The 14,467-nt window shown below is 44.9% G+C and overlaps 1 protein-coding gene across 1 annotated transcript; it reads left to right on the top strand.

Annotated features, from left to right (window-relative positions):
* The first annotated feature begins 698 nt into the window (after nt 1-698).
* Nucleotides 699-13,738, top strand: JMJD8 (jumonji domain containing 8). The gene is made up of 9 exons (XM_054993661.1): nt 699-796; nt 1,584-1,676; nt 3,601-3,649; nt 6,491-6,587; nt 6,968-7,036; nt 7,548-7,667; nt 8,092-8,159; nt 11,766-11,900; nt 13,050-13,738. The coding sequence occupies exons 1-9, from the start codon at nt 699-701 to the stop codon at nt 13,128-13,130; spliced, it is 810 nt and encodes a 269-aa protein (XP_054849636.1). The 3' UTR covers nt 13,131-13,738.
* The last annotated feature ends 729 nt before the right edge of the window (nt 13,739-14,467 follow it).

Raw genomic sequence — 14,467 nt, 5'->3', positions numbered from 1 at the left:
CCCCTCAGGCAGGCCGTTCCATAGGGTAGGGGCCACCACAGAAAGAGCCCGTGTACGGGCTACTGTTGATTTCACCCATGAACAGGGTGGCACCTGCAAGAGACCCTGTTCAGATGACTGAAGCTGCTGTGGAGGGACACAGGGAGGGAGGCGGTCCCGTAGGTATGCTTCAGTCTCATATATTCTGACTGGCAGCAGAATTCCAGAGACTCTTTAAATGGAGCAGCCAGGGGATTTAATCTACTTCAAAGGGAGGTCCCGGCTTCCATTCCTGACATTTTCAGTTTCCTTGGTACCCTAGAAAGCAGCTGTTCGAGAAGAATTGCTCAGTTAGTTGGACAAAAGGTCTAAGTTACTTTTATTTATTTAAAATATTTATATGCTGCCTTTCTGCTCAATAGTCGGGTCCCCAAAGTGGTGAACTACAGATAATTAAAAGATTAAAATTACATTTAAAATACATATATAAATAAATACAGTAAGTCTGCTTCATGCACGTTCAGGTTTCATGGATACGTAGGGGATTTGATCCTAACGTAACATTCCCCCCTCTTGCCAATTTTTATAAATGTCCAGATGTGGCTAAGCACTTAAATTTGAACATCTTTTACGTAAAACGATAACCTTTGTTGGGTTTAGCAGCTGCTACTTGAAAACTATCCTTTTGTGTTATCTCTTTGTGTAGGATCTTGGGACTGATGGGCCTGAGAGATCTATTTTTCCCACCATTGACTATTTTGAAGTATTTCCTGGTATGTTCTGGAGTTTTGGGATCCCTGGAATCAGATGGAGGCTGGTAAGTAGGTCAAAAACTGGTTTAATCCCATCCTTCCTCCCAAGAAAGCATTCCTTTCCGTGTGCTCTATCCGCTGTACTATCTTTAATCAAGCTATGTCTCTGCCTTCCATGTTTCTAGCCCATGTTCAAGAAAACACATCCTCTTGATGCCTGCTACTGCCACTAAAACCTAATTCAGTGTATGAAGGGGCAAACTTGTCTATGGGTTTATGACTGAATGCTCTTCTAATCTTTTTAAAAAATTCCCTGCTAATAGAAAACATGCACACAAGGGAAGAAGGTTCTGGCTTTGTCTTCTTCCTGCTTCTTTTTCTCCTCTTTGTCCAGAGGAACATTCAGCCACCTCATCCTCCATGTTCACATTTTGAAATTCCAGGCATGGAGAGAAATGAGAGTGGGGAGAAGTAGACCTATCGCAAAATGCCTTCAAGCTGAGACTGGCTGGTTTTTATTCAACAGTCTCCAGGTTCAGAGCCATATAAATGTGGGAGTCGACAGGGGGAGGCTTGGTTCTCTGTGCCCTGTGTGCAGACTTCGGGGGGATCTGGTTGTCTGCGTGAAACTAGATAGACTGTCTGATCCAGTGCAGCAGCTCTGATGTTTAGTGCTAGTGATCATGCTGTCCAAATTTCTACTGTCCAGACTGTAGATTTTTCCAGCCCATTTTTGTCAGTCAGGTGTAACTAGACGACATGGTCTTAACATGTCCAAGCTTCATTCCTACCAAAAATAAATGAAAGCTTCACCTGGCTGCCTTTCAGAGGTGTTTTCCTTCCCCATCGCAGGCTGACCAGCGGGCACGCTTCTCTGCTGGAGGAGGACAGCTGTACTGTGGAGAGGAGAGATGCCTCCCTCACTTACTCCCAGTTCATCGAGCAGTAAGTGGGATGTACAAGTGTAAATCCTTCCAGTCCTGCGTGCTTTCACTCGGGGGTGCGGGGTGGGGGGGGGAGTGTGTACAAAATTTGATGGCCGAGTTTGAATTTAGACAGTCTGTCCATTGCTACAGACATCTTTGTACCCAAAATAAGTATTTTTTTAAAAAAACAAATCTTAGTTGTTGGTGTCATAATGCACCCCTTTCCTGGTTTTTATTTTTTACACCTTTTGGGGTCTGTTCAACCCCGTCGTCCAGATTATTGATGCATTAACTTGTTCTTGTGACGTAAGGGGAGCTTAAAGAAAGAAGCAGACTGTCTTTACCATAGGCCACAACAAGCATCGTCTTTCCCATTCTTTAGAAGCTCATTCATTTAAACTTTCTGAAACATGCAGGGCTTTTTTTCAGGGGGAACGTGGGGGAACGGAGTTCCGGAACCTCTTGAAAATGGTCACATGGCTGGTGGCCCCGCCCCCTGATCTCCAGACAGAGGGGGAGTTTAGATTGCCCAATCTAAACTCCCCTCTGTCTGGAGATCAGGGGGCGGGGCCACCAGCCATGTGACCATTTTCTCCAAGGGCAACCCACTGAGTTCCACCACCTCTTTTCCCAGAAAAAAAGCCCTGGAAACATGTAAAGTTTCCACACTGATTAATTATGGGGAAGTTCTTTAGTTAATTAGCCATGATGAAGGCTGCAGGCCTGGTTTATGTTGCTCTCCAAGTACACTGATATGTAAATAATGTGACCATTGTGCAAGCAAATGATCTGTGATGACCTGTTGCCTCTTTGGCAACATTGAGGCAGAGAAAGCTATAAACTGCCCCTCAGCCCTTGGTTCATTGTAGATCACGCAGACAAGGGGCAATAACTCTGTAGGCAGAAAAGCACATTATTGACGTGATTCAGAAAAGCGTGATGAATACAGGCAGGCTGTGACCTGGCAATTGCAAAAGTCTCTCTCTATTTGCAGCAATGCATGGCAAATCTTTTCTTTGCCCATGCTGGCCTTTTTATGCACATACACACAAAAATACATACCAATGATAAAATTAAGTTTCGGATTGCCAGTGGAGAAGTACCAAAACTGATGATTAAAACAGTGGGCCTGTGAAGGGCGATGGGCAAAGCTCAAGAAAAAGGGCAAGCAGCTTTTTTGTTTCTGCTATGATGTTTTAGAGCCAGGAGGCCGAATTTCAGAAGCAGGAACAGAAATGGAGGCCGCAGTCTGAGACCCACTTTTGATCTCTGGGCTAAACCATAATGTGGTCCACGTGCCCGTAATCTCAGTCCATTTGCCCTTGCTCCTTGTGCCAGCTCATGTGTTTGCAGAAAAAACCTCTCCCACAGCACATACAGACTAATGCATAGATCCAGAGGAGTTAGCCGTGTTAGTCTGTAGTTGCAAAATAGTAAAGAGTCCAGCAGCACCTTTAAGACTAATCAACTTGATTGTTGCATAAGCTTTCGAGAACCACAGCTCTCTTCGTCAGATGCATGAGAGAGACAAAGAGAGCGGTGGTTCACGAAAGCTTATGCAACAATAAAGTTGGTTACTCTTAAAGGTGCTACTAGACATGTGATTCTATGCAGCTTTATATTTTTATCCTTTCCTTCCTCCCAGATGCTTAGGATAGCAGTTCTTCATTTTGCCCTCACAAGGACTCTGTGCAGTAGATTAGGCTGAGAGTGTCATCCTGGGCTCCTTGGATGAAGATTTGGATAAAAATACGATGGGCTGGTGTCCCCATGTGAGCTCCATTACTTGACCAGCATTCATTGCTTGAAAGGGGTAGTTTACATGTGCCCTCTGGAGGACAGGAGGGTTCATGGCATCCTGAGAAATGCAGAGGAACAGCAACTCAGGGATCTGTCGTGGCCATGTATTATATAGCATTGTAGATTTCTTCTTACTTTTCCAGGTATGCCTTCTCCAGGCCTGTTATTCTCCAGGGAATAACCAACAATACGGTGAGTGCCCCCAGACTATCGTTTTGGGTTAAATGTGGCTGACGATGATGCTCCTCTGAGTGCCACAAGTTTTGCCAGTGGGCTGCTTGGACAAGTGCTGGCAAGCCAAAGTCTTGTCGGCCCCCTACCCTTTATTCTTGCTGATGGTCTGCTTCTACTTATCCCCCACCATTCCCTTTATTTTGTCCTTGTGTGGCAGTGATAGGAATGAGTTGGATGTGTTTCCAGGTGAAAGGACAGAGATTTCCTTTTTTTTTTTGGTAGTATGTATCATAGCAAATTGATAGTTTATTCAAAGTGGAAAGGGTTCATACTTCACAAGAGGAGGGAGATTGGAGGGGGAAACAGGTTGCTCAGGATCAACAATCCTGTGTTTGATTAGATTAGATCTTGTGGTGATATCTGAATGCAACTAGTGGGATCCAGTATAAAAGAGAATGAGCATAATTTAAGAAGGGCCCTAAAAATGCGTACTTGAATGAACGATTTAATCTGGCAGTGGAGAGTTGATGAGTTTGGAGGTTTATGGGGAGGGCATCCCAAAGATGAGGTGCCACCACAGAAAAGGCCCTGTCTTTCATGGACAATTACTTCACTTCTGAATGCAAGGACACTCGGAATAGGATCTCAGAAGGAGGATATTTCCTCTTTTCCTTCAATACTTGAATTGGCCTGTGAGAGTTATTTATTTAAGCACTGATACACCTTTTCTTAAAATCCATTCATTTTTACAAATACAGCAGCAATCTGCAACAGTAAAATTCTAAAAATAATAAATCAAATGTCAGCACTCTTGGCTCAAAGGAGATGCATCTCAGCAGGGAACGTAAAAGCTTGTGGTGAGCTGAAATTGCTCAGCTCTGCGATTTCAACCCCAAATGACCTTTTCTCTTCTACAAACTGAACATGTGGCCATTTTCAGGTGGGCTCCTCCCTGCAGGGGTGGCGTGTAGAGGTCCAACTTGGCTGTCCGTGGCATGATGTTAGCCCATGGTGTTGAGGATGTGATGGGGGAGGTCTCTCCTGGAATTTGGGCCTGCTGGTGAGTGATGCCAATAGGTACCTGGCGGACAAATCACATTTGCCAGCACTGAACAGCGATAAGGTGTGGTCTGTCGTTGAGTGGAGTTATATGTTCAAACGTTCAGGCCCTTCCTGTGAATCAGTGACTGCTGCTGAAAGATTATAATATCCTCATTAAGTAGACAGGTCGATTCAGTTTCACATTTTAAAAGGTCATATAACTTAGGCTCACAATGGCTGGAGGCTCCATTGGCTCATAGATGAGTGGCCTTCATTTCCCTTTTGAGGATTATTTGTTGCTAATAAGGGGTGGGATCTAATTGGTTTAGCTAATGTATGTAAGCAGGTCAACACATTCTCAAATTCCTCCATCCGACAAACAATTCCATCTGAGTCATTGCTAGTCAACGTTCCAAGAGGAGGTGAAGAAAAAACACATTCAGCTTCCATTAACGGGTTTGGATGGCTGTGGGAACTAGTTGGCTCCTTTATAGAATTAAGACTTGGCTTCCTTATAGGCCATTCGCTTCCGATACCTGCCACAGGGGGCTGAGTAACACTCCTTTTGACAATAAGCGGCTGAACAGTCATTATCACGAAGCACCCAAACAGGAGCGATTTGGTGGGACACTAGAAATTTTTTCATTTTTAGCAACATTAAGGGGAGAGTAAATTGTTTAAAATTGTCAAAAACACCCTCTCAACTGCTGACATTTTTGGCAGCCAATTAATGGCAGCCAGATCTACAAGTTGTGGATCTTTTGGAAGGTGTTTACTCAAGGAACTGATGATATTTCTACACGAGTTCCAGCGTTTAGCATTCCATCCAATGCAAAGTGTAACCTGATTTAGCTGCAATATCTGTTTGCAACCTTGAAGAGCACAATCAGCCTGAGCAACAGTTTGACAAAAAGGACAGAAATTTCCTGTCTTGTTCAGGTGTCCTTTCCTCCAGTAAGCCCAAGAGTGCAGCTCAGGTTTTTGGAAGAAATATTGTCAGTCCCAAGTTCTCCACAGCAATCACACAGGTGTTTTGGTTGAAGTAACTTTTATTAGAGATCTATCAGGTTCAAGGTGCTCAGACAGTAGAATTGGCAGAAGCGACGTATTGAGGGAAAGCATGGTTAGTTACAGGTTAATGCCCCGCCCCAGGTTAGTAGCCCGTTGAAATTCCGGCACGAACGCCAGAGACAAAAAGTATCAGAGTTTAGACTACGATAGGCAACAATAGCAAGTTGGGTATGAAATCATCCCCGTTCTCAGGGAAGATACAATTCCGACTAGCTGCATCCGGCCTCAAGGCCATTGGCTACGGAACTGAAAGTGTTTAACTTCAAAGCAGAGATAACACACTGAACTTCCAAGTAACAGGCATTGAAAGGTACTCAGAACTCTCCACAGTGTCAGCGGATTAATAGGTTGCATATAACATACACATGGCATGTACAGGCATGTACACATAGTAGGCATACATGACATATGTATTAGCAATCAAAGCCAGATTTGGTGGCTGATCCTAAAGCCTGTGCAAAAAGTGTGCATGGAAGGCAGGACAATGTCTGTACGCAGACTGAGTATAAGGAAGTTATACCTCTCACAGTGCACGCCCCCTCCCTGAAAGCAGAAACTATAGCTGGGCCAGATGAAAGGTCAAATGAAATATCTTGTGTCCTTCCAGTGGACAGTCAGATTTCCTGCAAAGCTTACAGGGAGGCAGCCTTCTCTTCCTGGCTAGTGGCAGCACCCAGGATGTGACAGTCGGTGGTATCTTGCTTCTGATCTGTCCATCTATTCCTGCGTCCCCTTCTGTCTCTGTAGGAATTCCAGGCTTGCTGCACTAAGGAGAAGCTGTCGGCCAGGTTTGGAGATCATCTGGTCCGCCTTAGCACCGCCAACACCTACTCCTACCGCAAAGGTGAGGGCAAGATTGCCAAGGCCCTTTCTATGGCAGCGATGAGGATGGGGGAGGTGCAAGCAGTCTGCGTATACATTTGGGTACCTGGCATATGAAAGGTTGAGCGCTTCTGGCAGCTCCTGTGGGGAACGTTTCTTTCCATTTTTTGTTTGCCTGAAGAGTGAAATTGACTGGACTGCTTCAGTCAATTTCAACTCTCCAATGAATGACATATGATGAGGAGAAGCACCTGAAATTATAGCCTGTGGCTTAGCCAGAGACAGCATTCTTTACAGTGGTTGAGAAATGGTTTCAAGAAGGGTCAGTGAGGGCACCCCTGAACCTTTGTGGGAGATACTGTGGCTGCTATGTTCTTTTAGCACCCTCTTTCCCCTTTCTAGTGGACCTGCCCTTCCAGGACTATGTGGATCAATTACTGGAACCTCAGGACCGGGCCTCCTTGGGGAGTGGTGAGTGAGGACATTCCTTGCTGGCAAATGATGCTGTTTGTTTAACCCCTGCCCATTCAGCGGTGAGAGGCAAGCTCCGTCTGGTTCTATCAACTGATGTTAGCTATGGAGACATTGTATTTGTGTTCAGAAATATTGTTCCTCTGAAAACTGATTGGCTGGGCGGGGGGCAGGATGCAGGAGTGGGCAGACATTTACTCTGACTCCACAGAGTTCCTGTCCCATGTAGGCTTTTGCCAATGGAAAGGTATCTATCCGTTTTAATCTCAGCCTTCCTACCTATAAAGCATTTATGGTTCTCCCTCATTCCGCTTTGTCCTCACAGCAACCTTTTGAGTTAGTTTAAGTTGTCAGAGGAGGGTGTGTGGCTCAGGGCCACCCTATGAACTCTCGTGGCATGTGCCACTCTAAACACTATGTCATGCTGGATCTCAAGCTGTAACGCATTTGTCGGTCCTTAAGTTGGCACAGGATGCTTGTGAAAAGGTTTACTTTATTTCCTTCTCCACAGAAACGCTCTACTTCTTTGGGGACAATAATTTCACCGAGTGGGGCCCTCTCTTTCAGAAGTACCGCCCCCCTCCATTCCGGCTCCCAGGCACTACCGGAGCATACAGTTTTGGGATTGCTGGTCAGTTCTAGCTTATCAAGGTGGGTGGGAGGGCCGGGGACATTCAGGACATCTTGGGCATTTTTGGAAGGGTCTGACCATGGAAAAAGCGTCATGATCCCGCCGTAGACCACTCTTGTTTTTAGGTGGTCCAGACAGCAAAATCAGACCTTCATGCGTGGAGGTACTTTACACAGCTGGCAGCCAGTTTAAATGAAATGCTGTGTGAGTGCAGAATCTGGTGGGTGAATTCTTTTTCCTCCTGTTTAATCAGGCCTAAATCTATTGACCACAAATCCATTCTGGGTAAGTGGGAATGCCAACCCACAAAAAGCTCCAATAAATCTGCTAGCCCTCAAGACTTCATTCTGGGTTGGGGGGGTTGATGTAATGGGCTAAAGTGGTGACTCAGTGGCGTTTCTAATATCTCGCATTGTTTCTGCAGGCTCTGGTTCAGGGGTGCCTTTCCATTGGCATGGTCCAGGATACTCCGAGGTGATTTTTGGCAGAAAGGTGAGTCTCTTAAATGGCAATGGTGGCCTAGTTCTCACAGAAGAGGGTGGCCTGTTTTTTCTTTAAAACTCCACTTGTGATTTAAACTATCAAGTCACAGATAGTTCCACCACTGATTGACGAGCATGTTTGGTTATCTTCCACCTATGGAATCCTTTCTTGTTGAGGCTCATCAGAGCATAGATATAGATGCAGGGCTTTTTTTCTGGGAAAAGAGGTGGTGGAACTCAGTGGGTTGCCCTCGGAGAAAATGGTCACATGGCTGGCGGCCCTGCCCCCTGATCTCCAGACAGAGGGGAGTTGAGATTGCCCTCTGCGCCGCATGGCGGCGCGGAGGGCAATCTAAACTCCCCTCTGTCTGGAGATCAGGGGGCGGGGCCGCCAGCCATGTGACCATTTTCAAGAGGTTCCAAAACTCCATTCCACTGTGTTCAGCTGAAAAAAAGCCCTGTATAGATGTATACAACATCCTTAAGGCCCATATTTTGCAAGCTTTCACATAGTTAAGGTAAACATTTGTATTTAAATTAAAACTGGAGGCCCTCTTGGCTCTTAATGCAGCAAACACATGGGCATCTACCGAGTGTAAGAGCTAAAGCTTACTCAGTGGAGCTGTGTGCACGTTCTGTTTCTGCATGACCTCCTGGTATGAGAGAGGCTACCCCAGAATTTTGAATCGGGCAAAGATGTAATGGGCTACCTCTCCTAAAATGTGTGTAATTCTGCTGCACTCCTGTGAAGGACACAGCTGAATGATCGAGTACGTTTAGTTCAGAGATGCATCAGAATCTCTCACCTGTCTCAATGAAAGCTGATCAGGAGGACCAAGATGCAAACCATCCAGAGACACCATGAGCAGCTTCTTTTGTGGATGAGTAATCAGTTGATTTATTATGTGACTGTACTAATCTCACACTGGGTAATCTGCCTTGAGTCTCCGTAGGAATGGCGGACTATAAATGAAATAAACAAACAAACAAACATGGTTCAGCACAAAAGTTTGGACATTTAGGCTTTAGGGAATATGTTCTCACAAGTCCTCAAAGAGTCATTTCTCCTGCTCAAGTTATGGAATAGGATTCAGGAAGGATTTAATTCATTTAATTTAATTTATTGGATTTTTTGCCCACCCTCCCTGCATGCAGCCTCAGGGCAGGTCACAACATTATCATAATACAATCGATTAAAACAACAACACACTATAAAATAAACTAATTCAATACAAAGTTAAAACCCCATATCTAAAACTCAGCATATGATGTTTACCACAATACATCTCCAACTCGATATCGTGGGGGAAGGGCAGGTAGGTAACTAAAGTGTGTTAACAAGACAGGCAGACCAAAGACCACAGCAGAGAGGCACGCCGAGCAGTTTGCTCACACCTTAAACACAGTAATAGGCCTGGTGGAACAGCTGCACCTTACAGGTCCAGTGGAACTGGAACAGCTCTTGCAGGACCCTGGTCTCAACACAGAGAGAGTTCCACCAGGCCAGTGCCAGGGCCGAAAAGGCCGTGGTTGAGGTTAGGTGAATATCCTTGGGGACAGAATGTTTCCTGTCCACCTTGCCTGTGAGCTCAGAAGTTTCTCCCATCTGTCTGGGATATCAGGCTATTCAATAGGGGTTTGTTAGTTATTGTAATTGCACATTATACTTGGCACAGGGCTGCTATAGAAAATGGCACCCCCAACTTGAGTCTTTCTCATATTAGGTACTACTAGCTAACCCAGACCCATGCCACAATCCTGGAATTGTAGGTTTTCTGCTCCTGAGAGCGGTAACTAATAAGGTGGTGGTGGTGGTGGTGGGAGGAGCAACACAGAAAAAGATCAGGGCCGTTTTCACACTGCTTACTGGCCACGGAACATCGTGCCGAGCTCCCAGAACGACAGCGTCTTACTGGTCAGGAAAAACGGCAGTTCTCGTGTGAAATCACACCAGGAAGACGCTGTCGTTCCGGGAGCTCGGTGCAATGTTCCGTGGCCGGTAAGCAGTGTGAAAATGGCACAGGACCCAATAAAAGTGATCCTGTGTGTTATAATAGGAGACACTCGGGGATGCCATTTTCAAGAGCAGGGCTATTCTCAGCATAACACATTCCATCTGTAATTATTTAATAATAATAACAACAATGTTCGATTTATATACTGCCCTTCAGGACAACTTAATGCCCACTCAGAGCAGTTTACAAAGTATGTCATTATTATCTCCACAACTATCACCTTGTGAGGTGGGTGTGTAATGAGCTTTTGCCCGTGTCTGAAACTAAGCTTCTACTAGCCAAAAGAAAGATGTATCTTTTCTCTTGGAAAGCTTTCAGCAATTAGTTCTCAGACCTGTCAAACAGGTATGTTCTTTGAACCACCTGTTTATCAGTACATTTATTTATATAGGGTTCAATATTGCTTTGCAACTCTTTATCAAACACACAGACACTTGTCTAGAGTTTATTTCACTTTATTGAAAATACACCCTAGTTTTCTAATGAAGCAAGTAATCTAAATATAAATGGTTATTAATATAAATCCTATAAAAACAGAACACAGAAAGGCAATAAGAAATAAGTTTGCTAACATTTCTTATGAAATTCCAAGTTTAACATAATCAAAGTTTCTATGAAATGCATAGGTAAAAATTTCTCACTTAAATTCTCTCAAGAGATTTCTTCCATCAGAGCTCTGCCATTCTATCTGAGTTTGCAATTTTATAAGTCATCATATGCAAATATTTAAGGTCTATTCACATGATAGCACAAACAAATGATAATTGGTCTGATGCTTCATTGAATATTCATAGTTTCTATTGTACAACCTTCCAATTAGTAAAAAATTACGTTATACTCAAACTTGCAAAACAAAACTATAAATCTCTGAGAAGTGTCAGAAAAAGTTGAGAGATCACTATTGATGGAATCTCTGACAGAGGAACATTAATCTCAATAGAGTCCACTATTTTAATTAACTGTCAAAAGATTAAAGCACACCTGTTAGAATTACCTGACACATAGAAAAACACACACAGATGGTTCATGCAAAGTCTGAACGTTCATCTAGAATACAAGTGCTTGGCCTAGTATTGCTCAGTATTGATTATTGTCATGTGCTTTTATCTATATTGGTGCAACAGGTGGGGCTGAGAGAGCTCCTAGAAGCTGTGACTGACCCAAGGTCACCCAGCTGGCTACAAGTGGGGGAGTGGGGAATCAAACCGGGTGCTCCAGATTAGACCCTCTCTGCTCTTAATCACTACACCAAACTGGCTCTTTCCCAGGACAATTTCTCTTGGGAAGGCTGATCAGGGTTTTTGTTTGGAGTCTGCACTGTGGTCACAATTGGGGATTGTCTTCAAATCCACCTTGCCAAGTAGCCCTGCACCGTCTGTTTGCTCTCCCTGGCGCTACTTTCATTTTTTCTCAAATCCTCTGGAGTTATTTACTCCTGTGGGTGGTGTCTCAATTGTGACACATTCGTGCTCTGGATTGTATTGGGGTGGGGAGGAGTAGGTGGCCAAATGTTCCTATGGATCTGGGGAGGTTTATGATTCCTTCCTTCTCTGCAATTCAGTGAAATGACACGTGCTGACGCTCTCTCACACTCTCTGCAGCGCTGGTTTTTGTATCCCCCAGAGAAAACACCCGAGTTCCATCCCAACAAGACTACTCTGTCCTGGTTGCTGGACACATACCCTTTTCTGCCACCCTGGGAGAGGCCAGTTGAGTGCACCGTTCACCCTGGAGAGGTAACTGTGGCTGGAGTCAAACCACCTAAGCATTTGTTTTAGGGAATTCAACCACTGCTCGTGCTTCTTAAGTTTCGCGCTAGACTGCACTAAAATGTAGGGTTACCCTTGATGTCGGTACGAGCTTCATCATCAGAAGCCTATGCCACCAGTGTTCCCGGGTCTGCATTGTCTCCAGGCCTGAGAGCTGGGGAGAGTGCCTACGTCCAGGTGATCTGCCACAATTTTTAAGATTCCCCAGGATCATTCAGGGCACCATCTGCGATTCTTATTCCATCCGCAATAGGAATTGCATAGAATAATTAGCATGCTGTTACCTGCCTGGAGCTTTGGTGATTGTGTGGGTTGTGTGTGCATTCAATAAGCATAATAGAATATGGCTGAGAATGATTTTATAGGGGGACAGGGAATAATAACTGAAAAGTGCTGATTCTCCATCTTTCTAAATCCCTGGGATTACACCCATTTTGTATTGGTTTTCTCACCTTGTAATTCCACTTTAAATCCATTCCATGCTTCTGTGGTTTACATAGAGATTATCTTCTCTATAGGAACGGAGCAAATATTCTGTGGGGAGCTTAGCAAACAGTCAGGTTTTTTTTTTCAAATGCTTCTGTACTGTTTCAGTGAGTAGCTTGCTTCCGTTGTAAGCGACATCCAGAATGGAGAGAAATTCTATCTGAAACAGCTGAGCAGCAAAGAAGCCCCTGTAGCAAGACCAGTGCGTATTCCTTGCAAAATTCAACATCTCGAAAATCTCAGCTCTTTGGGTGTGTTGTTTTATTTTAGCAGCAAGATTCTAGTTCTTGAGACCACCAAAAAAACAAACAGCGCAGCACTGTTGCGCTTGGCATTATCGCTGTAAGCTGCAGAGGGAGTGAAGTGGGACTTCTTGGGCCAGCACGACAATACGTGTGTCTATTTTAAAAAGCAGTTCAGAAATATACTCGGAAAGAAAATCCTTGTTTTGAGCCCCATTTATGAAGCTGTGTGATACTGAGTCAGATCCCTGTCAATGTCAACCTTGTCAATAGCTCAGTGCTTACTCTGAATGGCTATAGTTCTCCAAGGTCTCAGAAAGGTAGCAGGAAAACCAACATCCCAGTCATCTGCCTATCTCTGACCACCACCCTTCTTCCCTCTCTCCAGGTCCTGTACTTTCCGGACCGCTGGTGGCACGCCACCCTTAACCTGGACACCAGCGTTTTCATCTCCACCTTCCTGGGTTAGGAGATCTGTAGGGTGCCCCTTCTTCAGGACACCAGTAGTTTTGCCGGCAGCTGAAGGAAGAACTTGATTTCTGTGTTTGGTGCAAGAGAACAGCCCTGGTGGGGCTATTGGACTCTCTCATATGACATTATTCTATAGCTCAGATGAAAGCAGAAGGAATATTTTGGGTATTTTGCCCGTTTCCAGTGGGCCAGCCAGGCCCTGCAGGGATGCTAAATGGCCCTTGATCCAATCCAGCTCTCCTCTACTGATGTTCGTAATCAACATGGCATCTACAGCATCCCTCAGTGTAAATTCATTATCCCTCAACTGTTGAGCTCTCATGTAAGTATGTTTGCATTATCAGTTTAAAACACGTTGATGGGAAACAAAAACTAGTCCACGCAATGCGGGTCAGATCCCTGCCCCAGCATAGCAGAGGATTCACTCCTTGGAGCCTCTCAGCCCCAGCCTCTGATGGAGCTGGGGCCAAGGGGTGGCAAGGCAGGCTGCTCTTCCATATTACAAGGTGCGCAGGCATCTCTTTCCTCAGGGACTTACGGGTAAGGATGGACCTGTCATAGACAAACCACCTTGGGAGGGTGTGTGAAGATAAGGAGGGGAGTGGGTGGGCGGTGCACATAAGTTAACATGTTCCTCTCTTGCTTATTTTTAAGAGGGGGGCCCTTCAGATCTCTTAACTCCTCTGCATGTGGCTTGTTCTCAGATAGCAATCTTGGGTATTGAGGTCATTTCTCTGGGAGCTTAAAGAATGGCCCAGTCACTGGTGTAGAGCAGATAGTTAAAAAACTGGAGGATATGTCCCAAGACCTAGGTCTTGTTTGCTCATCCACTGTAGTAGCTGTCGTTCTCGCCCCAAGTGGGCAAAGGTTTCCAGCCTTCCAAGAACCACCCTGTATAAAATTCACCCTTAAAGCGCTTCTTAAAGGTTCCAATCCTAACCTTAATTGAACCTGCATGAAGCCCTGTGCTTGCCAAGTGACGTGGGTCGATGGCAGCTTTAAAAGTGGAGAACCTCATCCTGATGGAATTAAGAACCCACCTTTTGCATGGTGTCACTTGCGTTACAGCAAGCCATTTCTAGGGTGTGTTGTTGCCAGCTTATCCTTACCGGCCCTGCTCCTGTGCTTTTAACAATCGCTTGACATGAATGACTTTTAGCAGTTCATTTCCATTCAAAGAAAAGCTTCTCCTGTTTAATTCCTGCAGAGAGACAGGAATAGGGCCAGTTAAAAAGCTGACAGCTTATCTTACTTTTACAAAAGATGGACCCTCGTCCAAGTTTTCTTTCCCTCTCCTTGCCACGTTCCACTCACACGCCTTGCTCTTGAGCTGCC

The sequence above is a fragment of the Eublepharis macularius genome, chromosome 12, assembly GCF_028583425.1.
Source record: "Eublepharis macularius isolate TG4126 chromosome 12, MPM_Emac_v1.0, whole genome shotgun sequence".
NCBI classification, from domain to species: Eukaryota; Metazoa; Chordata; class Lepidosauria; order Squamata; family Eublepharidae; genus Eublepharis; species Eublepharis macularius.
Note: the sequence above shows the minus strand (reverse complement) of the source record. Positions and strands in the feature narration are given on the sequence as shown.

Coding starts and splice junctions, on each gene's coding strand:
- JMJD8 (XM_054993661.1), top strand. CDS start 699: ATGGGCCTGAGAGATCTATTTTTCCCACCATTGACTATTTTGAAGTAT. Junction 7,037..7,547: donor CCGGGCCTCCTTGGGGAGTG/GTGAGTGAGGAC, acceptor CCTTCTCCACAG/AAACGCTCTACTTCTTTGGG. Junction 8,160..11,765: donor AGGTGATTTTTGGCAGAAAG/GTGAGTCTCTTA, acceptor CACTCTCTGCAG/CGCTGGTTTTTGTATCCCCC.